The sequence below is a fragment of the Oryzias latipes genome, chromosome 22 (assembly GCF_053564925.1).
Source record: "Oryzias latipes strain Hd-rR chromosome 22, Olatipes_Hd-rR_3.1".
In the NCBI taxonomy this organism is placed as follows: domain Eukaryota; kingdom Metazoa; phylum Chordata; class Actinopteri; order Beloniformes; family Adrianichthyidae; genus Oryzias; species Oryzias latipes.
Window position 1 is genome coordinate 8,884,003 of NC_136258.1, and position 26,831 is coordinate 8,910,833.

At 40.7% G+C, this 26,831-nt stretch overlaps 1 protein-coding gene across 4 annotated transcripts in view; it reads left to right on the forward strand.

Moving 5' to 3' along the window:
• The first annotated feature begins 21,781 nt into the window (after positions 1-21,781).
• LOC101163046 (protein jagged-2) overlaps positions 21,782-26,831 on the forward strand; it is a 69,015-nt gene continuing 63,965 nt past the window's right edge. For all 4 annotated transcript variants that reach the window (XM_020713456.3, XM_011490664.4, XM_020713457.3 and 1 more), the window contains exons 1-2: positions 21,782-22,044; positions 22,523-22,846. In XM_020713456.3, the coding sequence (XP_020569115.1) occupies positions 21,976-22,044; positions 22,523-22,846 (393 nt within the window). In that variant the 5' untranslated portion in view covers positions 21,782-21,975. The remainder of the gene's footprint in view (positions 22,045-22,522; positions 22,847-26,831) is intronic.

A 26,831-nucleotide genomic window follows, 5' to 3' on the forward strand; every position in this document is an offset into this window, starting at 1 on the left:
TTTTTTTAGGGTCTAGGTCAATTCAATTTGCTTTGATGAAAAACTTGGCTTCAGACAGATTGATCTGGTTGGATGAATTGATTCATTGTTTCGATTAATCGTATCACCCCTAGTAAATGATGTCTAACAGGACAATCCCATGGCAGGTGCTTATCAGACCCTCCAGCTGGATTGCTCCTTGGGCTTGGAACCAGGCCGCCTGGAGCAGGACATGTTAGCCAACTCTCAATTTCACCACTACCTTGTTGTAGCTGGCAGGGTGCTCTACCGGGTCGAGCTCTTGCAGGAGAAAATTGTGTAATTTCCTGACGACAAACACACCCCTTCACACTTTCCTAAGAAAGCCAGGAGCATACATTTCCAGCTCCAGTTTGTCACTCAGTGAAACACAAATGACCATTTATTAACAATGCTGCTGCTCCCACTGGAGATTGTGGTGAGTGATAAACCCACTTCCACACCCAAGGTCGCATTGGGTCACACGGTGTTTACTTTTGTGTCCTTCAATTCAAGATACTTTTCAGATGGCTGATTCCTTTAGTGGGTTTGAGGGGAAACACCTCTAAGACAACAACATGAATAACAAAGTAACCCTTGTGCTATCCTAGGCACTTTCACATTGGAAGTTGGGTCATCTAGACCCACTAAACAGTACTCTGAACCTTTTTTTCTTCAATGACTTATGATCTTCACTGGTGTCCATGGTTTACATGAAATCTTTCCACCTTTATCCACCTTTGTCATGGTAGGGAGAAAACGTCAAAGTAAGGACGGGGGTCATCTAAGATAGCACAAGGGTTAAACACCATTTATTGAGAGAATAAAGAAGAGGGGGCCATATGTATAACTACGTGGTATCTGGGCCTGTTTTGTTATGACTTGTCATATTTTTGAAGATCATTTAGAACATTTGTACATAGTGTGTGCCTACCAACCTGCCCAGATCCATCAAAGCAGTATGAAAGACAGTCATCCATTGTTTTTTTTAAAGCTAAGCAGAAACTTCTTTTAATCCAAAGTTGTTGTTTTTCATTGTTGGTACTTTAAATGTGCATGTAGGTGAAGGTGTGGGTTGATAGAGATTCCGCATGCGGAACATGAGGTGGACCACTGTTGAATGATGCTGCTGTCTGATGCTGCTGTGCACAAACTGCCCGACATGAACTATCTTTGACCCCCAGTAGAAAAATGTGCATCGTAGATGTTTATTTTTACCCATGCACCTATGTTTCCATGCAGGTGCCTCTGTTTTGTCTAAATTACAAGCCCAGTGGGAGCTGAAGTGCGGAGCATTTGTGAGTTTGGGGTTTAATTGCCATGCCGCTGTTGACAGTGACACACCCAGCCCTTCCCTCCACGTCTCAGGAGGATATTTTCACAAGAGGTGGGCACCTGCCTCAGCTTCCTCACTGATTGTTTCCAGGAGCAGGGGGCCTCTGTAGTCTTGACATTTTTTGCAGTGAGGCAGCGTTTCCTTGCATTATGGCCGCAGAACAGCCCCCCCTCTCTATTGTGCAACATGTTAAAACGCCGTATGGATTTGTGAACAGCAACAGGGGAAAGTGGAATCGGGGAAGGAGGGGGATTCTGGGGAATTCCTGTGGCATTCCTATCAGATTGCTTCCTTGCCCTTTTTTAGGCAGTCCTATCGTGTCAAGGCCATGTTAGATCTGTGCTTAAGATATATTGACAAGAAACTGCATAAATCATTTAAAGCACCAAGCGTGTTGTCAAATGTGATGACAAGGTTTGATAAGACAAAAAAATGTTTGTTTGTAGCAAAATAAAAACGACTATCAGTGGAAATGAGAAAAAAAAAGACAAATGACTGCCCCTTAAAACAATGCAAGACAATCACATGTGACTGAGCCTGACACACACTGACAGGTTAAGCAAAGTGCAAATAGTTGCTGGGAAATGGGGAAAGGAGGGGGAAAATGCACGGTTCAATTCTGTATTCGGTTTTAAATTGCATAAAAAAGAATAGCGTCCTACTACTCAAACAGGACTTCACAATCCTGAAACCATGATTTCATAATATTGCCAACATAGAAGGTATGAGGGCTTGCAGGTTGCAGAAGACAAAACTATCTCATTTGACAAGCAGCATGAACCCAAAGTAGAGCAAAGTCAAAGCCCTTCATGTGTGAATTGAACCCAAAATTCCCGCCCTGGTGTTCAAGAGACTATAGGATTTGTCACAAGAGCATGGAATTGTGTCCTTCTCTTACAGGATTACTTTGTGATACTTTTAGCAACAGCAACAACTCATCAGTTAAAAAGTGAAACGACTTGCTGTCGGATTTTCAATTCATGCTTAAATTAGGTCCAGTCTTTGTGCGTTCCCAGTGCTCTGTAGAGCACAAAGAAACATTTTCCCACTGCCTTGTGGAGCCATGATCTTGTCGCCGAGCCGCAGCCATGCTGGTCATTGTATTTATGTCCTGCATATCACTTCCTGCATCAGATTGTGGATTGTTAAGGGAACAATGGCAGGTTTTTCCTTGAAAAGTCACCTCAGTCATTTATCATTGTGCTGTAAATGTACAGCAACATGGCTCAGCGACAATATTCATCCATCGTTGGATGATGGTGCTTGAATGCAGCCTCAGCCAAGAGCTGGTTAAATTCCAAGTGAGTTTTTTTTTTTAACTTGTCCTGTCCAATAGCTGAGCAAACCAATGAGAACTGAAGGCCTCTTGTGTTGGACATATTGTACTGTTACCCTAGGGGTTATGAATCTTCACACAAGGTGTATATTTGAATAAACCCCTTTTGTAATTCAGACTAAACTTTATTTATATAAATTATATTTGTAACAGTTTTTTGTTGGACCGGACAGAGAAGAAGAGGAGGGAAGAAGAGAGAGGGATTGTGGGGGGGGGGTGTAAAATCATAAAGCATCGGAAAGCAACAAGCTGCTGGAAGTTTTTAATCATTACTGTCAAGTTAAGATGTTCCAAGTGGGTTTAATGTTCCTTTTCAAGGTCTACTTAATTACTTTAAATGCCCAATTGTGCTTTAGAATGGGCTGTCAGGATAGCGCCAGTCTGTCCTGCTGCATGACGGAGGATACCAGGAGCGTAAAACCGTTCCACTCTTAAGAAAAGATGCAGGATAATTAAAACAAGTACATTTTCAGTGAATAGAAAAAAAATGATATATTGTCCTTTATTTGCAAAAGACCTACTGTTTTCTGAACTAGCATGGGGTATTGACTTCTGTTCTTAACATGAAATGTTTGTGTTAGCCAATGCAAACTTGCCCACCTCCACAAATATGCAGTCATGTACACACTTGTTGCTCATGGTTTAAGGAGCAACGATGGCGGTGAGAGTGAAGCCTTTCCAGCATCCCATCTCACCTCCCACTAGGGATGTTATGTGAGGCAAAAAGAAGTCTAGAAAAACCAATATATGTTGCCCTGGTGCAAATCTAAGAGGGGAAAAAAGCATGTTTGGACTTAATGAAATTCTTGTGCGTCAGAAGGTTGGTTCTTTGTGTGCCCCGGCTTGTTGGTGCTTCTGCTGTTGCATCATAGAGGGCTGCTCTCTAACTCTCCACGTGGTAAACGATAGAGGTTTGGTTTTTAATGTTTAGTATGAAAACAGACTTTTGCTAAAAGGTCTTTGTATTGACCAGAGCTTAAATTTGCAACAATTTGTTTTGCTCAGCACTCTTGTCATTAATCTTTGAACTCTATATTTTTGTGGGTTTACACAGATGTTTCCCCTTTCAGCCTCGTACACCCCCATCCTGAAGCAACATGTAGGGGTTAATGTTTAAAAGTACACAGTGACACTTGTTTGAGATCATGAAAGGCTGGTAATGTATCACTCAAATGTAAATGTATGGTAAGTAACTCAATATATCCAACAATCATTAACAGCTGAATATAAATAATCCATTGAATAATAAGTCATATTATTCAAGTCTGGGTCAGACTACTACCATACCCCTATCATCTGAGTGTGTAGTTTGGGGTGAAGTTGATGGCCCAAGGCCAGAAATATCAGCTTGAATATCTGGAACAACCCAGACATCCTTATAAACAAAAAAATTATACACTGCCCAGTTTGGCAAGCAGGGGGCGTAACATTACTAGAGCATTTAATTATCAATAGAAGATTCATAACATCCCAGGAACATCCCAGTGAAGTCTCCGGTGGCTTGGCCATGCCAGGTGGAGTCAAGTTGGTATTCCCAAAGACATTCTGTACAGTGAGCTCGCCACTGGTGCCAGACCTGCAGGAAGACCTGTCCTATGCTACGAGGATGTCTGCAAGCAAGACATGAGAGCAGGTGATATCGACCCACCAGGATGGGAGCAGGCAGCTGAGGACCGTACCAGCTGGAGAAGGACTATTTGAGAGGTCGTCCAGAGAAGCGAGGAGTAGACACGGCAAAAGTGGGAAGTCAAAAAGGTGCACAGACAGCAGAAAGCAGAATCAGCACCCTCCACAGAGTCAGACGCAACCCATATCTACAGCAAATATAGCAGGGCCTGCCATTCAAGAATTGGCCTGTACAGCCACAGCAAGAACAGTAACTCTACGGAACAGACCGTGGTGTAGATTCCATTGTCTCCCGAGACAGAAGGATGTCAACAATTAGCTCTGGAAGCAAGTACATTTTGACCACACAAATTCACATAGTGGGTTGAGGCATTTCCTCCAAGGTGCTGAAACCTATTCAGGTTATTGGCCGGTAGTTGGATGGGACTGCACCCTTTGAGGGATCCTTCTTGATCAGGACCGTTCGCCCTTCCGTTCGGGGTGAGTCCCATCTCTTAGCAGCTGGTTAATTTGTGCTGCCAGGCGCTCGTGGAGTCCGGTGAGCTTCTTTAGCCAGTAGGCATGTATCATGTCAGGGCCTGGTGCTGTCCAGTTCTTTATACCTGAGACTCTTTCTTGGATGTCTGCCACTTTAATGGTTACTGGATTCTGTTCAGGGAGGTTCCTATGTTCTTTTTTTCTCAGAGAGACCAGCATACATTCCACAGAATTAAATATATATACATATATATCAGTGACGTGCAGTCAGGAGAGGCAGGTGAGGCACAGCCTCACCTGTCATTATGGGATGAAAAGAGAACAAATAAATTCAATTATTATATTTAATCAGTAATTTGTGCTTTGCAGTCATTTTCCATTTAAATGTACCATTTTTGGGTGTTTTTTCTTTTCAAAATCGCTGAATTTCCGCATTTGCCGTTCAGATACTAAGAAGTGACGTGCGATGAGGCACCAGCCCGCTGAGCCTCACCTTGGATTGCGCAATACCTATGCAGTCAGACGGTACTGCTGTCTCTCTGTATGTCGGTTCAATCACTTGTACTATATGAGCTGAGTTTACATAATTTAGCAGATGTATATGATGTACAGTGTTTGTTTTTATAAATAACTGTATGTGAGGGACGTGCTTCTTAAGCTGAGCGCTAAACGCCGGTGAAAAAGCCGCTGGGTGAGGCCAGCAGTTCTCGTGCCTCATGTTAGGGGGCGCCGGTGAGCCCTGAGATTATGACGCTAAAAAATAATAGATAGCAAGCGGCAAGTCATTTTCTTCAGAAGGAGCGGCGTATGGACTTTATTTACAAGTAAAGGTAAGATGATAATAATGTTTGTGCTTTTTTCTATGCTGCAGTTTGTATATGAAAAAAACACATGTAGAAATGATATTTTAAATAAAACATGTTAAATGTTGTCAATCAAATGGTGAATAAGTTACTCAGTATGGTTCATATGTTTGTAAGTCTGACTGATGACGTCAGTGCCTCACCAGCCATTAACCTCTCCGCACGTCACTGATATATATATATATATATATATATATATATATATATATATATATATATATATATATCATTTTATGTTGAGTGTTTGTAATTGTTCAATGAAACCTTCGTCTATTATACTTATCACACTGCAGTACTACATTTTTTATAGACTCATCTACAGCAAAAAAGTCACATTTCCCACTTGTGTGTCCACCTACCATGAGGATCTGCTTGTTGCGACATGTAACCTTAGTCTGGATTTTACTTTTCCTTCCCAACTTTTACTCCCAATATGCATCCTATTCCCCACTGTCTTCAGCAGCCCATACAACAAGTGGTTGTATGTACTTGGTAGGTGCTGATCAATGTTAATTAATGACAGGGCAGGAAAAAAGGTGCAGTACAGCAGCAGGACAGAACACCAGGATAGCACCGCATTGCAATCTGTTCCAAATGAAAGAAAATAAATGCTTGAAGAGATAAGAAGAAAAAACTTTTAGACAAATAATGTTAAAAAAATATCAATCAAGTTCAACGCCTTCTTTCCCTTTTGCATTAAAATCTTTCGAACAGAGCTTAGACCTATTTATAAACTTTCTACAATTTTCAGCCACTGCTAGGAAAATGAACGAAAAAGAAACAAGAAACAAAAATTCTCCTACAAAAGCTGATATTATTAGAAAGATTTCCAACATTTTGTTCCCGCCATTGATGTGTCTTAATTAATTGACCTTTGAAATGACAGGGAACTTCCCAAATTCCTCACTTTTGAACATTGCGTCTACGACACACTTAGCACACAAAACTGCCCGCTTCGTAACACAGAGAAACAGATTTATGAACAAAAACGGACTGTTAAGTCACAAAATCCTGTTGATACATTTTTGGGGTATTTTCCAGTGATCTTAAAGAAATTGTGGGCCATTTTTTTTTGTAAGAAAATAGCTGCATATCACGTAGACCAGTCTATGAACCAACTCTCTGGAAAACTGTTGGATGGGATGCTCTACCTGTCATACTACCTTATTACCTATCATACCTATTGTGCATTGGTGTGAGGTAGGGAGATGGTACATTGAGAAAAATAATCAAATGTGGCATTTTGCTCACCACTGTGTGCACAGCAAGTCAGTGATTGATGTCATTTCTTTGAACAGAAAGAAAACATTTTCCTGACAAAGCATTTTTCCTAAATGACTTTGAATTCATCAGAAAGCGCAGGCGGCCATTGTTCCAGATCCCAAAGACTTAATGCAGGACGGACAGCCCTTCAGAATCAACCCTCCAAAATGCCGCTGTCAGTCTCATAAGCAACATCTCACATCTCTCTTTAGATCTCTGCACTGGCTTTCTGTTGCAGACCAAAACATCAGGAGAAATCAGACCTACAACTTTTCTCCTGAAGACATTCATCCAGGTCTACAATCTGGCTGCACTGTCACCAGTGGTCAATGCATCACACAGCAAACTATCACATCTTATCTCCTCTGTGATCCCACAAAGGTGAAAATGCAAACAATGTTACATTTTTATGTGCTAAAATACAACAAGAAACACCACCAACCAAAATATTATGGTCTTTCAGATTTATTACAGTTGAGATTAAACTTTTTTTTCTTTGTTGCTTAACTTGCCAAGTGTCTCTAAATGTTCTGCTTCTGTAAGTCAGATTTTAATGGAAATATATGCTAACAGAAAAAATTATGATTGTAAATATAATATCCCCTCTCTACATCTGTGATTTGTGAATGTCTAATTCCTTTGTCTTGATCTTATTTTTTTGGATTCTAAATTGTGTTATTTAAGTGAAACTGCTTTTCTTTGTGTTTTGATTTTTCCTTTTTACAGTGCCGGACCGTGCATAACACACCTGGGCCTTCAGTAGTGCTGCGTCAGAACCCCTAAACCCCTCATGAACTGCTTTAAGATGCAGAAACCAGTTGTGCAAATTCCTGTAGCCACAATAAATGCCTCTGAATAAACTGACTAAACAAAACAGTAAACAAATCTCATTATGCAGCCACAGCCCGCAGAAAAACATAGTAAAAAAACCCAAATTTGGAATTTTATTTATTATAGTATTTATCATTTCACTCATCAAAAATCAGATTGTTTGAAGACAAATTCCAACCTCCTTTCTTTCCTCAAAAGCAGGTCAATCACCCTTTCATGTAGATTATGGAGCTTCAGTTCCGTCCAGAAGTCCTGTTCTATTCCATCAAGATCATGAAATGTATATATAAGTATGTAGTTTGATTTAGCTCAATTAACTACTTGCATCCGACACATCAATCTGTTTGGATAAATAAATAAATAAAATAAACTCATCAATTAAACTTTACATCCGTCATATACATTTATAGCTATTAAAAAGATTTACATTGACGTTATTTTTCATAGTACCGGCACAAACAAAAATCTACTTTCGCCCCTGGTTATGCGTTGGCTCCAGTTTTTGGCAGCAGTGTTTCGGTGTGTGCATGTGTGAATGTGCATGTGTGTGTGTACATGGGTGTGTGCATGGGTGTGTGCATGTGTGTGTGCATGGGTTTGTGCATGTGTGTGTGCATGTTAGTGTGCATGGGTGTGTGCATGGGTGTGTGCATGGGTGTGTGCATGTGTGTGTGCATGGGTGTGTGCATGTGTGTGTGCATGTGTGTGTGCGTGGGTTTGTGCATGTGTGTATGCATGTTACTGTGCACGTGTGTGTGCAAGTGTGACTGTAAAACACTTTGGGCCTTCTGAGAAAGCGCCATATACGTCCATGACATTTATAATTTACTTTCAATAGGGTCATTTAGCAGTTTTCAATTAAAAGTTTAGAGCAGTATTTTACAGGAAGTCCATAAATGGGAATTTTCTGCCACAAGGCCTGTTTGAACAGTGCACTCAAAAAAAGGATAAATGCAAGTGTTGGTAGGCTTGACTTGACTGTTGGTATGTGCAGAGGTGGAGAGGGGGATTGGGCCTGTCAGTGAACCTGCCAGTGATCAAAAAGTGTTTTCTCTGAAGGTGTGAGCCATTAAGGCTTTGAGGAGAGCGTAAAAGTGGAGTGAGGTCAAACAGTCAAGCGAGCTGCTAGGCCGAAGCATCTTAAAGGTATCATTCTGGGGTCTCTTGTTTACCACCGACGCATTACACCCTTCAAACACATGCTTCCCATTTTTCAATTAGGCGAAAAACCTCTTTCATGCAGCAAACATTCCATTAATTTTTGATTAAAAATATGATCCAGCAGCCGTAGACGTTCTTTGTTTAAATTGTTTATTTATTCATTTTTGTTCACGCCGGGTTTTTGCTTGTTTTACTTTTATTCTGTCTGTTTTTTTTTTGTTGTTGATTGTGTCTAAAATCCTGTAGATTTTGTCTCTAGTGTGGGTACAGTTGAGCTAGTTCCCTCCATAAATCTCTACACTGGCACCACCACAAGATTATGATGGACTAACTAACAATCATTTTTTATCTTTGTGACCAAAGTGAACCACAAATATTTGTTGTATAAATCATTTCATTTACTGATTTTGAGTATCATCCTCTTAGTCCACATGTTTCAATGAGGAGAGATCCTTGAAATGTGAGTAGCATTAGGACTGTTTGTGATAAAGAGCTGCATGAAGTGAGTCCCTAATCATTGGCGGTTAGGCTCTGGGCCAATGACGCCCCGTGTGCTGGTGGGATGAGCTCGGAGCTCAGATGAATAAACCCCAGAGCCTAGACGCTGATGATGGTTAGAGGCCAGACCGTGACAAAGCCTTGTTCCAGGTGGAGAACAGTGTGGAAGAGGGCCGGCAAAACCGTCTAGAAATAGAGATGAACGTCTATGTTATTATCAGTGACTGAGCAGGAGTTTAGCTATTGGTTTAGAGCAGGGGTGGGCAAACTATGGCCCGCGGGCTGGATCCGGCCCGCCTCCATCTTTGGTCCAGCCCACTGAACAATATCAGAGACCCATGTTTTTTTTTTAACCTGCCACACAATCAAGACGTGACATTTTCTTCCCCCCTTCTGCAGTCTGTGCTCCAACCTGAAACCCTTTAAAAATCTCTGTCAAAGAGAACAGAAGACAGTCTTCCCTTTCTACGTCGCAGTTCATCTTTCCCGGTTTTGCTCATTCTTTTAGAGCGATTATACTCCTTTTTTTAAACAGCACACCCTGTTCTGTGTCCTGATTGGCTGGAGACCTTGTCAATCAATCTCCCATGTGCCGTGTCTCCTGTACAGAAACGCAGAGCTCTTCAGATCAGAAATCTGTGATCGATCAGATCTTTGTTCTCATTCTAAGATCCTAGATTTTTTTTAATGTATCAGTATATTTTTCCTGAATTTTTGTCTTTGATAATCATAGAGTGTTATTTGGTCATTGCTTTATTTCATAAATCATGTTATTTATTTTATTAAAAGGATCATGAATGAATGAAACTTTATTCATATAGCACTTTACAACTCCTTGAAGGTACCAAAGGGCTTCACAATAAAAAAACTGATCTAAAATGGGAACAAAAGTTTTAAACTAAGAACTCTAGAATTCTCTGTTTTTGAAAATAATTTTCAATCTGAATGTTTTCATCTACATTCCATGTTATATCATTCCCACTCCATCTGCTCGTGGTTCGGTCCTTCTTTCCAATTTTACAACCCAATGTGGCCCGTGAGTTAAAATAATTGCCCATCCCTGGTTTAGACTGAAGGCTTAATTGATGAGTGGCGTTCAGAGTGAGTGACGGATGAACCCGAGTCACGCAGAAGTGAGATAGATCTTCATTATTGTCCCTAAACCTCAATGTCCCTTCTACCCTTGTTTTTACAGCGAGCCCATCTTCTCTGATATTTGTGATTTTTGTTTGAATTAGTAAATGTTTTGTTCTGTGTGGCTTAACGTAAATATCCTGGCGGGGTGTTGCCCTGTTTTGTAGAACTAATTATTTCTAAATGTAGGAAAGTATTTTATTTTGCTGGGGTATTTTATTTTGAAACACATGAGCAAAGTCATTTCCGTTCGCTGGGTAATTTTTCTGTCTGAGACAAAAGTTCCACTTCAATCACAGTTTGATCTGTTGCAAAAACACCAGTTGTTCATAGTGGGCCCAGAGGTAAACCTCGGCTGAAATCCCATCATCCCCTAACATTAGCGTTGTGTCAAAAATGGTGAGCAATATCGTAGCTATCCAGTCATACCGTTTAGATCCAGATTCCAGCTCAGACCAGGAAAACAAAGATGTTCACGGATTTGTCTGACAGAGGATGATCAGAAAGGGGCGGAGCCAGGAGTATTTGACACGCCCATTTCAGTTACCGCATCACAAAAAAAAGCACTTTTTCCATTTTTGCGTCTGCTCCTGATTCCTCCTGATTTGAATAAAGAAAAATACTCAGAAATGCAGTTTTCATTTTTAAATTCCTTTGTATTTGTCCTAAATTTTGGGGAAAAAAAGCTACATGAACACGTTAATAACCCCAAAAATAGCATTTTCATTGGAGTGGGTTTTAAAATAAGTCCTAATGCAAGTTATTCTAATTCTATAACTTGCTTAAGCGATGAAACTTGTATGTGTTCTATTTAATTCTATGCTTGAACACCGTAGATCCTCGTTAAGCTGTTAATTGATGACAAGTTGCAAAGTAATAATTAAAATATCTTTAGGTTTTCTGCTGTGAGCTATGTTTTACAGTCTGTTTACTTCCTTCACAGGCATAAATCAGTATATTACCTCCGTTTTACCACACACACATTCTCAAATACACAATCAAACTGCTGAACACCATCTAAATGTCGTCATCCTGCAAACCAACTCTTCAGGAACTGACTGGCTTCTCCGTGCCCTGCTCTCTGACCGGAGCGCCGTTGGATGAAGCTCAGACACCAGCGTGTTCAAACTCCATCACGCCATACCGTCCTGGTATTAAAAGTAGACTTTCTGTAGTAACTATTGATCTAATCGGATTGATCCCCCTTCAGTTTTAGTTCAAGAATTCAATCTTGGTTTGGATTGCATCAAGAAAAAATAAAATTACGACTTTATTCCTTTCTATTGTCTGTTTATGGGTCCAAAGCCCCCCCCCCCACCCCATGTTATTAAAATGTGGAAGTTAAAATCTTTCAGGTCACATGACCCTGACAAAAGCAGTTTACAAGAACACATGGTGGAACTGCGCCCTGCTGGGAAAAGGGATATCAGAGCCGCGGTTCTAAATGCTGCTCTGCTTCAGACGTTAATCCAGATCCAAACAGGCCTTTTATCTCGGGCTGCTTGGCTGGATTCATGACATATCTGCCTCTCAAAAGATGTTACGACTCGATTTCAGTGTTTACCCTACCCTGAGAGCGCGATGATGCATCACATTTTGAAATCCTTTTCAGGAACTGAAGGATGAATCCGTCGCTCTTTACACTCCCTTACTAACAATTACCATCCACTCCAATCTCTGAGTCATTATTATTGTTTAAGAATGCACACAATTTTTTTTTATTAAGGCTGTTTCTGGGGATCTTGTGTTGAGTTGCAGGCTTAAGCATGAGGACAAAAAGCTTTGAAACTGCAAAACTGCGATGGGGATAAAACCTCCCACTCTGCTGGATGGGAGCAAGCTGCAACACGACTGTCTAAAGTTTACTCTTCTCAGATAAAAGCTGAACTCACTTCTGTTTGCATTCTTCCAGACGGGACTTGTAAATGTTTCTATGGCAGCTGGTTCCGCCCCAGGCTTGTTTGTGTGCCACTGTTTTCCACATCATGTGGACGGAGGTTGAAGTTGCTGCTTCCAGATCCTCCTGAAGCTGCTGTTTTTGAGCACGTCAGGCAGACACACTTGGATCATGCAGGTGAGGCCAGAAAGTGATGAAGAGGAGGCAAACATAAGAAGTGAAGATGAAACTAAACCTATATTATGAAAAGAGATCAAATGAGCTGCTTTGAGCAGCTTTGTTTTTGACAATCTATTCAATTCAATTTTATTTATAGCCCAGTATTTATAACAATAGTCGTCTCAATGGGCTTCATGCCGGTAATTGTATAACAAACATGAATCATAAAGAACACAAAGTCATAGATCAATAGATAATGGCTAAACTAAACTAGAAGGAGCTGCATTTCCAGAAGAAAATGCAGGGTTGAATGCTGTATTGCTGAAAGAAAGCTTAATTTGTAAAAGAAATGGCTGAACTGAGCTGAAAGAGCTTAACATTTTAAAAGTAACATGGTTAAAATAGGTGAAAACCTGTAAAAGAGGTTAAGCACAGTGATTCCCTATGTATTTTAATGGAGCAAAAAATCCTGGAACATCTTAAAAAGTTCAATGATTTGAATGACCAAAAGTAATAACTGTAATAATTTGAAAGATTTGAATATTTTCAAAGTTGAAAGGTAGAAAATTTTGAAGCGTCCGAACCGGGTGCCGAACCGCGAACCTCATGTACCATAAGTTCCCAATGCATTTTAATAGGGCAAAAATTCCCGGAAAAACTGGAATATCTTAAAAAGTACAAGGATTTGAAAAACCAAAAGTCATAGCTGGAATAAGCTGAAGGAGCTGAACATTTTAAAAGTTGAATGGTTAAAATAGGTTAAAAATTGTAGAAGTAGTTAAGTGTCAAAAAACGGCGGAAGATAGTGTAAATAATAACTAGAAGGAGCTGCATTTCCAGAAGAAAATGCAGGGTTGAATGCTGTACTGCTGAATGAAAGCTAAATTTGCTGAAGAAATGTCTGAACTGTACTGGAAAAACCTTGAAAAGTTAAATGATCAAAAGTCCTAGTAGGAATAAGCTGAAAAAGGTGAACATTGTAATAGTAGAATGTCTAAAATAGGTCAAAATTTGTAGAAGGAGTTAAGCATTAAAGCTGAAATTGTTGATAAAATGGCTGAACTGTTGAAAATTTGAAGATGTTGCTAAAATGGCTAAAAGTGCTAGCATTGGAATCAGCATCATCAACCGACTCAAAAAAACACATTGTTTGAGAGTATCATATTGGTAAAAGCTACATGTCTAAGTTGATAGAAAATCCACTTTTTTCAAAATGGCGGCTTTTCTATTAATTCTATCTCCATAGCAACCATTTTATGTTTGGGTCGCCTGGGGATGACGAACCAATCGACGTCAGTTTCAGACAAATCAGAAAAAGTAAACCTTTGGACGTCCATAGCAACGAAGTTTGTTTGCTAACCACGCCCACATTCCTTATATGTCCAGATCCAGTGAATATCAATATGTTCAGTTCCAGCCATGGATGAAGTTAAATGCAATATTTGCTTCAGATTTGGTCAAAAAATGGCCACCAAACAGTAGGTTGTGTCGACATCCCATAATGATTTCTAAACCTATTTTATAGTCCAAAGCCTTGTGATCAATTTAACGTTTGAACGGTATCTCTAGCTAAAGGCATGTTGAAGTTACAATGGTTGAAAGAACCAAAGGTTTTCAAGGATTCTCAATGTATTTAAATGGAGCGAAAATCTTGGAAAATCCTGGAAAATCTTGAAAAGTTCAAAGATTTGAAGGACCAAAAGTAATAGCTGAAAGGAATAAGCTGAAGGAGTTGAACATTGAAATAGTAGAATGATTGAAATAGGTGAAAGTTTGAAGAAGTTTAAAATTGCCTCACATTTTGGCAAAAAATGGCCGCCAAACTGTAGGTGGTGTTGCCATCCCATAATAATTTTGAGCCTTATATTGAAGTCCAAAACCTTGTGAACATTTCAATGTTTGAACGGTGTCTCTAGCCAAAAGAATGTTAAAGTTACAATTGTTTAAAGAAGCAAAGGTGTGGCCAATGGAGCAAAAATATTGGAAAATCCGGGAATAACCGGGACTATCTGGAAAAGTTCAAGGATTTGAAGGACAAAATGTCATAGCTGGAATAAGATGAAAGAGCTGAACATTTTAAAAGTTGAATGGTTAAAATAGGTGAAAAATTGTAGAAGAAGTTTAACTGTGAACTTCTGCACGAAAAATTCTCCATGTATTTCAATGGAGAAAAAATCATGGAAAATCCTGGAATATCTTAAAAAGTTCAAGGATTGGAAAAACCAAAAGTCATAGCAGTAATAAGCTGAAAGAGCTGAACAGTTTAATAGTTGAATGGTTAAAATAGGTTGAAAATTGTAGAAGGAGTTAAGTGCCGAAAAACGGCGGAAGATAGCGTAAGAGGAAAACAAAGGGTTGAATGCTATACAGCATTCAACCAACTAGAAGGAGCTGCATTTCCAGAAGAAAATGCAGGGTTGAATGCTGTATTGCTGAAAGAAAGCTTAATTTGTAAAATAAATGGCTGAACTGAGCTGAAAGAGCTCAACATTTTAAAAGTAAAATGGTTAAAAAAGGTGAAAACCTGTAAAAAAGGTTAAGCACAAGAATTCCCTATGTATTTTAATGGAGCAAAAATCCTGCAAAATCCTGGAATATCTTAAAAATTTTAATGATTTGAATGACCAAAAGTAATATCTGTAATAAGTTTAAAGAGTTGAACATTTAAAAATTTGAATGGTAGAAAAATTTCAAGTGTCCGAACCGGGTGTCGATCCGGGAACCTCTTGCACCATAACTTTCCAATGCATTTTAATAGGGCAAAAATTCCCGGAAAAACTGGAATATCTTAAAAAGTACAAGGATTAGAAGTACCAAAAGTCATAGCAGAAAAAAGGTAAAAGAGCTGAACATTTTAAAAGTTGAATGGTTAAAATCGGTTGAAAATTGTAGAAGGAGTTAAGTGCCGAAAAACGGCGGAAGATGAGCGTAATAAATAATAAAGAGAAACAGAAAAACAAAGGGTTGAATGCTTTACAGCATTCAACCAATAAAGAAATAAAGAGAAACAGGAAAACAAAGGGTTGAATGCTTTACAGCATTCAACCAAATAAAGAGAAACAGGAAAACAAAGGGTTGAATGCTTTACAGCATTCAACCAATGAATGCTTTACAGCATTCAACCAACTATACAGACTAACCTGAGCATCCCTGCCCTCAGACCCTCCTTCTCTGTCATCTCTAAACCTGCCTGGTTTCATTATCCGCGTCTGCCAGAAAACACAGATGTTGGTTTTAGTTTGTGCATCACGGCAAACCAGACAAGTGTTCCAACAACATCGAGTGATTGATAAACTAGCAGCAACAATGAAAAAGCAATGGACATGGTAACCAGTGCAAGGACTTATTAACAGGAGTAAGTCAGTTCCCCTGGTTCTGGTTCTGGTTGTGGTTCTGGCAGCAGAGTTCTGAATGAGCAGCAGCTTTTTTGAAGACTCATCCAGAACCAAAAAGTCAACAGAAGATTGTCTCAGTTCAGATGCATTATGAGTTGTCTTTGTGTCTCCTCCTCCATCCTGACTGTGGGCTTAGACCAGGCATGTCCAAAGTCTGGCCCATGGGCCACATGTGACCTGCCTTCAACCTTCCTTTGCCCCGCAGGCTCCTGTCATAAAATCAATAATCTGCAGCCTCAGAACCTTCTAAGAAATACGATTTCTTTATTATGATGGCTGACGTACATTCCAAGCAGAAAAGAACAGATTTATTTGTCCTCTGATCAAAACCACAGTAGTTTGTTCTTCTGAATTACATCACGGTTATTTTCCTGTTCCCATTATTCAAATTTAGGAGTTGACATTGAGCATTTAACAGAGGAACATATATGACATTTCAAACAAATCCAGATTTAATGTTGACAAAAGCATTTTTTCCCCATAGACTTTTTCTTTTCTTTTTTTATTCCGGTCTTCAAATTAGAAATTCGCAGTAATTTTCATATTTTTTTTAATGTAAATCTGTTTTATGTGAAACAATAAAAAGCACTCCCTTGTAATAAAACTGTTAGTTAAATATTTTCCTTTTCACCTCACCGATTGTCCGTGGGTGTGAATGTGAGTGTGCATGGGTGTGTGATATGTGTGACCCTGCAACAGACTGGCGACCTGTCCTGGGTGTCCCCCACCTTTGCCCATAAGTGGCTCCGCCACCCCTGTGACCCCAAAAGGGATAACCGGAATAAGATGAATGAATGAACCTCACCATTCGGACCCTCTTTGCAAAATGTTTGGACTCCGGTGACTCAACTACCCCTGGCTGGCAGTGTGCAGACAGAGGCGTGGCCTAACGTGGGCGGGGTTAAACGCGCTCCACCCACTGTCTTTGATTTTTCTTCGTCACCGCAATTGCCGTTATTTTCTTAGCATTTTACAAGTTTCCACGTGCAACAATGCCTCCTACTTAAATTACGGTTCACCATGTTCATATTTTTTCAGGAAAAGATTTGTTTTTTTGATTTCAGGATGTGCATACTCCTGCTTTTAGAGTTTTTTGTAATTAATAACAGCCCTTTTTATTTATGTCTACAGGAACAAGAAAGGCAGACTGAACTAAACTGTGACGAGTCGGTCGTGAACGAAACGGCTCTTATCTCGCATAAATAAAGCTTATATTGTGCACTAGACTAAAGAATGCAATTTGCTTCTTTTTTCCCGCCTCTGTATTCCCTGCTCAGTGGACGAACACACCAGCCTCCTCTTCTTCAGCACATTTGTAGACGCAGCAAGTCACTGATCAGAATGACTGGAGACAATCGCCTTGTTTCAAAACTGGAAACGCCGCTCAGACGTTCATATGAGGACTCGCAGACAGTCTCAGACAAATCAAAGCAACACTAGAATGAACTAGAAGGAGCTGTATTGAAAATGAATGAAAATGAAACTTAAAGGGGAATAATTGAAAAAAAAGGAAACAATAAGTAAAGAAATGATCAAAGTTGACTATGAATAAAGTGAAAACAGCACAATAACATAATGGATATTTTTGTGAAAAAAGCCAGAGCCGGGTATCGAACCAGCGAGCTTCTGCACCAAGGATTCCCCATGTATTTCAATGGAGGCAAAAATCCTGGAAATCCTGGAATATCTGGAAAAGTTCAAGGATTTGAAGGACCAAAGGTCATAGCTGGAAAAAGATGAAAGAGTTGAACATTTGAATACTTGAATGGTTGAAATAGATGAAACATTGCAGAAGGAGTTAAGCGGCAGGAAATGGAGGAAGACACTATAATAAAGAAAGAGAAACAGGAAAACTATGGGTTAAATGTTCTATAGCATTTAACCGACTAAAGGCACAATTGTGGAAATGACTGATGAGACGAGAGAGCTTCTTCCTGGAACCTGTTTTTTAAAACTGTCCTTCAGTGCCGCCACGCTGCCGCCGCCGCTGCAGCAGCAGCAGCCTCATGTGGCTCCTTCATCCTGCCATTGTGGCTCTTCAGTTATGTAGAAAAATGCTAACGATTGTGGTTTGATATTAAAATGAACTTAAAGCTCATACAGATTTAAAAAACAATTCTTCATAGTGATGGAAACTGCCATGTTACATTTGAATTTCTTGCACTTTCATTTAAGTAAATCTGCTGCAGCATAGACATTTTTGAAAGAATGTCTATGAAGTGCTATAAAAGTAAAAAATTTTATACAAAGAAGACGACAAGAATTTTATTGCAAATATTCAAAAGGTCCATGTTATGAATAAATAATAGCTTGATGGCTTAATTGGTTTTGGTCAGTAAGAAGCTGGACTGAAGGTTAGAGCTTTCTCACTGAGAGACATAAGTGCTAACCACTACACCACAGTGCAGCCCTGCAGTTGAACATGAAAAGGTATTAGGGTTTTGGAAACAAGCAGGAAAGAGGCAACGCAAAATTAACATCTTCTTGTCCGTTTTTCATCTCCCATCATTTTTTTCCAAAACTATTTTGAGGGTTTTGTTCAGATGAATTTGTCTTGATAAACAATTCAAAGTATTTGACAGTGAACAGATCTCATAATCATGAGAATCAATCACACACACCATCCCTGACAGACGTGTTTCACCTTCCGCAGGGTTCTTGTTTCGTCTTTTCTGTGCCTTTAGATTTCCTAATCCTTCATCTGTCTCCAAAATATCGAAACAAGCCTCTAAAAAAGGATCTCAATGAATTCATTCAGAAATGTTCCATCAGTGCGCACTACGTGTTTGTCCTCTGCACAAGGTGCTGGGACAGCTTTTTAAGGAAAAAGACGTACATTCTGTCAAAGTTCAGTTTCACATCACCTCATTCACATCCATATGCAGTCATAACTTTCAGTTTTAATGACCTGAATGTTTTCTGCCCTTTCAAAACAACAGAGATCTGTTGTTTGTCTATCCATCTATGACAATGAAAAAGTAAAATCTCTAAAATGCTTTTCTATCAACTGCATCATTACACTACAGCAACAACAAAAAAATCACTTGTGGGTTGAGACAATGAACTGTTTTTAACAGCAGGAGATGAAACCAAATCATCGTGTAAAAAAAGGCTGTGCAAGAAAAGAAGGAAGGGACCGTGTAAACAAAGACACAGAGCAGCAATCCTATGCACTCTGTTTGTGATCAGTGCATGTTTTTGTTTTGAATGTGTTAAACCACAATCACATATCAAATATTTATATGCTATCGTTGTTGTCCTTTCCTCAGCTTGTCTTTATAAGAAACACTTTCAATGCTACCATGGTTAATATTTATGCACACAACATTTGTGCGTCAGTGAGCAAGCACCACACAAACTGTCTGTGTGTTTGCACCTGCCTCCTTTAGAGGAAACACCAGCTGCAGAGGCCACCTGTCAGACTGCAGATTACCGATCCAACTGCAGACGGGATTTATCATCTGCACAAGCCGAGCTGCAGCAGAGCGGTCTGTGTGGGGAGAAGCCGCTGTCCATCCATGACTCGCCATGCAAGACTGTGTTGACCCACCCCGTTGGCCCTCACAATCCCTGAGGGTTCAGGTCCGAACGTTTGATCAAATTTGACCCTGAATTTCAACAAAGCACAGCGTTGATGAGTGGAAGTTGTTTGCTTACCAGGTGAATGTGGGGGAATTCAGGAACTACATCCACTGTCTGGCAGCACATTCATGGATTAATGGGAGATTCCAGCCTATTAGTAGTCATTAGCTGCCTTTCCATTAACTATGAAATTACAAAAATTGGATTTTTGATGTGCACGGTGGCGCAGTGGTTAGCGCTCTTGCCTCACAGCAAGAAGGCTCCCAGTTCAAGTCCCGGCTGGGGGATGTAAAAAACAGCTTCAATGGGGGACCTTTCTGTGTGGAGTTTGCATGTTCCCCCCCTGTATGTGTGGGTTCTCTCCAGGATCTCCAGCTTCCTCCCACCATCCAAAAACATGCTTCATAGGTTAATTGGCAACTCTAAATTGACCATAGGTGTGAGTGTGGGAGTGAATGGGTGTGTGATTGAGGACATTCTACCCTGCAAAAAACTGGCGACTTGTTCAGGGTGCCCCCCCAGCCTGATGCTGTGTGGATCGCTCTAGTGTGGAAATAAGCTCTGAGATCTCCTGCTCGCTGTTCCCGCTCCCACCCCTGTTTCTGATTGGCTGTAAACGGTGAGGCTCCGGCAGCCCCGTGACCCCGAAAGGGATAAAATGGTATAGAAAATGAATGAATGAATGAAATTTGCTTGATGAAAACACTCCAATTTAAAAAAAAAAAACTCTAAATGGACACATTTCACAAAACTGCAATGAAAACACTTTTTAAATTAAATGAGTCATGTGACCAACAACCGGATGGCGATGCCCTTCTTGTGTCACAGCTCATCAGAAGTGGAGCATGTCATGTGGAATTGTTGGATCCACAGCTCCTCTGGAAAATCACCAAACATCATCTGTAGTCCCTCCCACATGTAAGGAGCTCGCCGCTCCACGACCTGAAGAAGGCGCCGACGCCTCCTTTGATAGATGATGATGAGCGCTAGTGCCGTGGCAGAAATGTGAATGTATCTGCTGTCAATCAAAGTGTTGTTCACATCCTTACATCGCATGATTAGGATCTAAGGAAAAGAGTGTCATTGATAAATTGTGTAAATTTCATTTTCAAAAAGTTAAAAAAAATTCTAATTTGATCATTAAATGGATTAACAGAAATGCTTTTTCATTTTCAAAATGTAACGGCATCAAATGACTCAAAATTAAAATTAAAAATCAATACTTCAAAATGCTTTTTCATTTTCTACTTAAAAACCGCTTATTCTGTGTCATAATAAAATGAAAATGCAAAGAAGGGATTGCATTTTCATTTTAACATCCACCCTGCGAATGAAATGTCAAATACCCTTTTCTTTATCATCTTAATTAAGTGACAGAATAAGCAGTGTTGAAGAAGAAAATGAAAAAGCATTTTGGTGGATTGCTTTTCATCTTAATTTTGAGTCAAAAAATGCAGCTTTATTTTGAAAATGAAAAAGCATTTCTGGTTTTGACTTCTATTTTTTATTATGCTGCAGAATCGCTTTTATACACAAAAGACATTTCTGCATTTCTACCAATACTGTTGGGAAGGTAGAGCGGCCGGTAGAGGGCGCTAACGGCCCCGTTGTCCTTCAGACCGGCCAGTCTTGAAGAGTCCTTCCGAAACTGGTGTCTGAAGGTTCCAAGTTTCAGTCTGAACGTGATGAGTGATGACCTGTGGTTCCTTTAAAGTTGGAAATGTTTGTTTTCACATGAAACACTGATGCTGAGAATCCATCTGTGCGTAAAACCCGCAGCTGAAGAAACGATTTAGGAAAAAGAAATCCATGAAGATGAAGGAGCATGCAAAGCTGTGAAAAGATGCCCGAGGAGGAGCTGGAAAAAAGTTTGGTGAGGGGCTTCAGGGCGTAAGAAAGAGGGACTCCTGCAACATCTCCTGCAGGAGAGAGAGCAGGAGATTCTGCGCAGCTCCTCGCAGCTCCCTGGAGCTACAGGAGGGTTTTTTCTGGGATTCTCCTCGGACATTGACATTTGTAATGAAACACAAAGAGATGCTGTGTGGATCGCAGACAAGCTCTAGCGTGGAAATAAGCTCCGAGATCTCCTGCTCTCTGTTCCCGCCCCCACCCCTGTTTCTGATTGGCTGTAAACGGTGAGGTCCGCACTGACGGCTGGCCCGTCATTGGTTGGTGGGGTGTCGATCACATCCCACGCCTGGTTCCGTCTCTGACAGCAGAGCCGCGCCGCTTCTCCTCCTCACTGCTGCTCAGAGCCTCGAGCGGCGGCGCGGAGCGGAGCAGACTGTGCGCGCGTGACTGACCGTGTGTGGACCAAACCGCTGCAGCGCGCATCCAACCCTGCAGGCATCCCGGGAGCAGGCGCGCCTCTCCGCCTCCGCGGGACACTTTTCCCTCATGAAAGCCAACACCGGGGAGACATGTGGAAGCATCCCGTGAAACCGCACCGCTTCTCGGTGGTGTGTTTTCTGTTGACAGTGTGGGCAGAGGTGAGAACTTCATGATGACGCGTCCTGGAGACAGGTGGCGTGTTCGCCATGTGGACTGCAGAGAGTGACCTGCCTCTTTCAACACATTCTGCTGTTTTTTAACTTTCAAAATGTAAAAATGTCCTGGGAAGATAAAAGAAAATGCATGCACGCGCACTGTGCGCTCTTACACGCAGCTTAGACAGCTGCGCCTTTGAGAAGGGACCCTAAAGCTGGAGCGCAGCAGAAACACGGCGCTTTAGAACTTGTCTTCACAGTGATGTTGGTGACTAGAATGTGGACAGAACTGAACCGGAGTTCTGGTCCAGAGGGTCAAACTTGGTCCGCGCGTAAAGAAAGCGCACTTTCCCCTGGACATTTAGTTTAGACTTCAGATTCTAACGGTTCGATGCCATCTTTTGCTGTTTCCCGTTACTGTGTGCATGCCATGTGTTCATGAGCAGCTGTGAGCCCCCGTCTCTCCCCCTCTACCCCTCAGGTGTCTCAGTGCACGGGGTACTTTGAGCTCCAGCTGCTGTCGCTGGACAACCCCCGGGGGCAGCTCCTGAGCGGGGACTGCTGCGACTCCACGCGCAGCGCGGCCGGCGGCTTCTGCGGCGAGGACGAGTGCGACACCTACTTCCGAGTGTGCTTAAAGGAATACCAAACCGAGGTCACGACCACGGGAGCGTGCACGTACGGCTCCGAGATCACGAAGGTTTTTGGTGGGAATATTTTTCGCTTCAAGAGTGACCAGAAATCAGGACAGAACCGGAACCATGACGCAGGGAAAATCGTCATTCCCTTTCAGTTCGCGTGGCCGGTAAGTCGATATTGGCTTTATTGTCCAGCATAAAGTCCAAAGTGATGCTTTGATGTCTTTTGTGAGGATCCTGCATGTCCAAACTACATAATGACGCGTTTCTAAGCGGAGCTCTGGCTTTTCTTTGCGTAATTCTGTTCTAAGGTGTAAAGACGGTCCCTCCGTTATGTTTGATTTTAAAAAGCAATTATATGTTAGTTGGATGATAGTATGATGTTTTGCAGAAGGTTTCCTTGTTCTGTCTTGGAGAAACACGGCGCGTTTCAGGTGAAGCCAAAGTCCTGAGTGCGCATGACTTTTACGCACAGCAGAAGAGCAGCGTGTCTGGGTTTGATGAGTTACCACACAGTCAGCTGTCTGTGTGGCTTCATGAAAAGTGAAGGGGTGTTGTGTGGGTGGATGGGAATGCTCTTCACGCGGTGCTGATTTAAAAGTGGCATGTAACAACATCCAGGCTTAATCCAAAAAGAACAACGAGCCAACCAAAACTTGCTCCCGCTTGTTCCTCTGAGGACCAACCTGGGAATACTGGATTGCTGCTGGCAGTCAAAGCTCTGTGAAACTCATGCAACAGCAATAAATCTTCAACTGGGCAGTTTCATGATAGGGAGGGGTTTTTGGGGAGGACGTCATCAGTTCAGTTCTCACATTTGCTGAGCCAGCTGTTACAATGGTCGTGTAAGCTCTCACCCTGCGTCCCTCAAACCAGTTTATCTTTCTCTTTGGATTTTAAGACCTTCCACAACAGTTTAGTTTTTTTTAAACTAGTTTATGCTTAATGTTTTTCAAATTTCAAAACATTTTTTTAAATTCTAGAACTGACAAACTGAACTTTAAGCAGGCAATGTTTGCATTTAATAATCCAAAATGAAGCGTCATTCCTGCAAACATCTTTATTGGAGGCAAACGCAATAAATAAGACCATGAAACCTGAGAAATGTGTACGTTATTACATGTAATGTAATTTTAATGTCACGGCAGCTGTATAATCATGAAAGCACTTAAACCTTGTCCAGGTGTTCATGTCAGAACATACATATCAGTTGCTCCGTGTGCTCACCAGCTACATGACCTCTCCATTCATCACTCCCCATGGTCAGCTGTCAGCAGAGGGTAGATGGAAGTCATAAGTTGGGGCCCCGCAGGCAGATATGGTTACCACTAAGTCGTGTGTGACACGCCGGTGGATATCAGTGTCAGCAAACACTCAAATATGTGAAGATCCCCGGTCAGACTGGGCTCGAGACGCCTTTACCTCCCATCCTCTCAGGTTAATGCTCGCTCTGTTATGGGGTGATTGTGTGCCGAGTGTGTGTGGGGTCAGTATTTACCACTGTCTGCCTGGGAGGGGGTGTGAATGTTGGGGTAGGTGTGGGTGAGGAGCGTGTTAGCAGCTTTCTTCTCATGATGCTGTCAACACCGAAGCAGGCATTTAAGACCCATTTTTCCCTTTATTAGGTAGACATTTTACAAACTGCTCCGCTGGCCTGACCTGCTGTTGGCTGCTTTCACAGCATCCGTGAAGAAAGATGCTAGGAAAACAGCAGTTTTAGAAACCACTGCTTCATTCTGAGCGGTTTATTTTTATGGTGTTTTATTGGAGATGTCATCACTCAGATGAACTCAGAGATCTTGATTTGGTCAAGCAGCCAAATGTCCAGATCAGAGTTTTTTTGTCCCTGATCCGATTCCGAGTCATTTGATTTTAAAACGATATTGAGTCTCCATCTGATACTTTTGTAAAACACATTTTAAAATAGGAAATAAAGTGATCCAGATTGGTCCCTATTTTGTATTTTATTCACTTTATTTTATTATTTAACATTCAAACAGAACACAATTGTGACAATTAAGCAAAAATAGTGCAACTAATAACTAAATAAAATTGTAAACTAGAAACTAGTAAAAATAGGTGATATTTAGTCACGTGAGAACGTTTGTGAACTGCTGTAGCATTAGTTCCTTTGTGTCTTTTTGAATAATAATGATGTTTACTTGAAAAATTTTCTCCCTAAGTCTTTGTTGCAGCAGGACAGTAAAGTAATAATTAGTCATGGGAGAAAGTTTGAGGACTGTAGCTTTTGCCTCTTTACGAATCAGATGTGATCATATCTTCATTAAAAGTGAAAAACAAGGATGTTACAGTGAGTTTCCATGACTAGATCATTGTAACAGTTTATTAGGTTTGGTTGTTTCTGAGAGATTATGCATTCTTTACTTCTCCTGGAGCTTTCATTCTCCGCCGCCTCTCTGCCGGCAGCCGGAGAGCGCCGTATTCATTACAGAGAAACAAGAACCTGACCTTTGTTTAAAGTTAAGACAAAAAGCAAGAGAGTTTAAAACATTTATTAAAGAGTTTCTGTCTGTGAATATCTTGCTAACCTTCCCATTTTTATTAGCCTCCTGCTGCGCTTTACAGCCCTAATATGTCAAGTTCATGATATGCAGACTTCGACCGGGACATTTATTGGAAACAACAAACTTGAAATACACAACATTGATCAAAATATATATAGATATTTATTTAAAAAAAATCCAAGCTTGATTGGGAAACGGCATCTGATTTTGATGGAGTCTGAAAGCGTGTGATCCGATCGGGAGATCCCTACCAAAAGCGAGATGAAAATCTTTCCAACAGGCTCATAGTTTTACCAAAAAGATTGACTATCCCTCAGAATGTCAGGCATCAGCACCCAAACCTTTGGCTCTGTGATAGTTTATGTTGGAAATGTATCAAAAAGTGGGTTTACTCCGGTTTGGTGATGAATGACTCCATCAGCTGTAGGAACGTTTGTCCGTCAGGCGCAGAGCCGTCGTTTTCTCATGATCCTTACATTTCATGACTCACATTTGCAGATTTCTTTCTGTATACAGTCATCGATAGTTTTTTGTATAGACTGTCATTTGGAAGATAATCTTTTATTTTTAAAATAAAGTCAACATATTTTAACATTTTTTTTTGTCATTAATATGTGATATTTAGCAAGATCCTTCACAAAACTGTGGAGGAACTTTTAAAGAATGGAGGCTCAATCTCCAGCTGCTCCGTGTGATAAACCGTCATCTGCAGATCAATCAAATTCCTGCTGTCCCCTTGTTTTTTTTTTGGACTAAAGCAGAGCACGGACAGAATAAAACTACCACATGGGGTTTCCTTACCATTGCTGTTGGAGAAATACCCTCATCTTTCCCTAAGTTCTGCCTAAATACTTGATTTTATTCATCTGGAAATAACATTTTAGAGGGACAACAGTGCCTGCATATATCTCTGTTGTACTGGTAATTATGTTTGTGAAATTTAAAAAAAAACAACAAAATGAATAATACAAGAATAATAAATTAAAATATAAATAAAAAAGATAAGTAATAAAAGAACCTTTAGTCCAGATGTCGTCCAGCATCCAGATCCTGTTTGTCCATTGTTTTTAGAACAATGACCGTGAGTTTACCAAGATTTTAGCCTTTTTTATGAAACCTACAGCAGAGCCTCAAAAAAGTTTTTTTTTCAGCAGAAGGGGAGCTGATGTTGTGATTCACTTTTCCTGCTCCATATCAGTTTGGAGTCCATCCCTCTGCACCGAGAAAGACTATTCCTAAGCCGAAATCCGATCCAACAGGGACTGCAGATGAAAAATAGCCCTTTGTCTAACTCTGGCATATTGACAGAAATGTTTATTAATATGCGCTGTCCCCCCTATTCAAATAAATGATTCTCAACAGAATCATGGATGGAATGATCGGTTGGATCGTGCAATGCTCAGTGGCATTTCATGAAGGACCACAACTGTAGTTCTTTAAGCCACAGTTGGTATTTGACACAGGAAGTCATCAACATTTGATCAAGTATTGCTGAAAACTGCAAGGGGAGAGATGTGGAAAAAATAGTCTCTTCAAATCCAGACGTCACTCCAATCGATGACGTCATCAACAGTCGCCGGTCATCTAGGTTAGCGCTTAGCTGCCAGCGCTTGGATAATACATAATA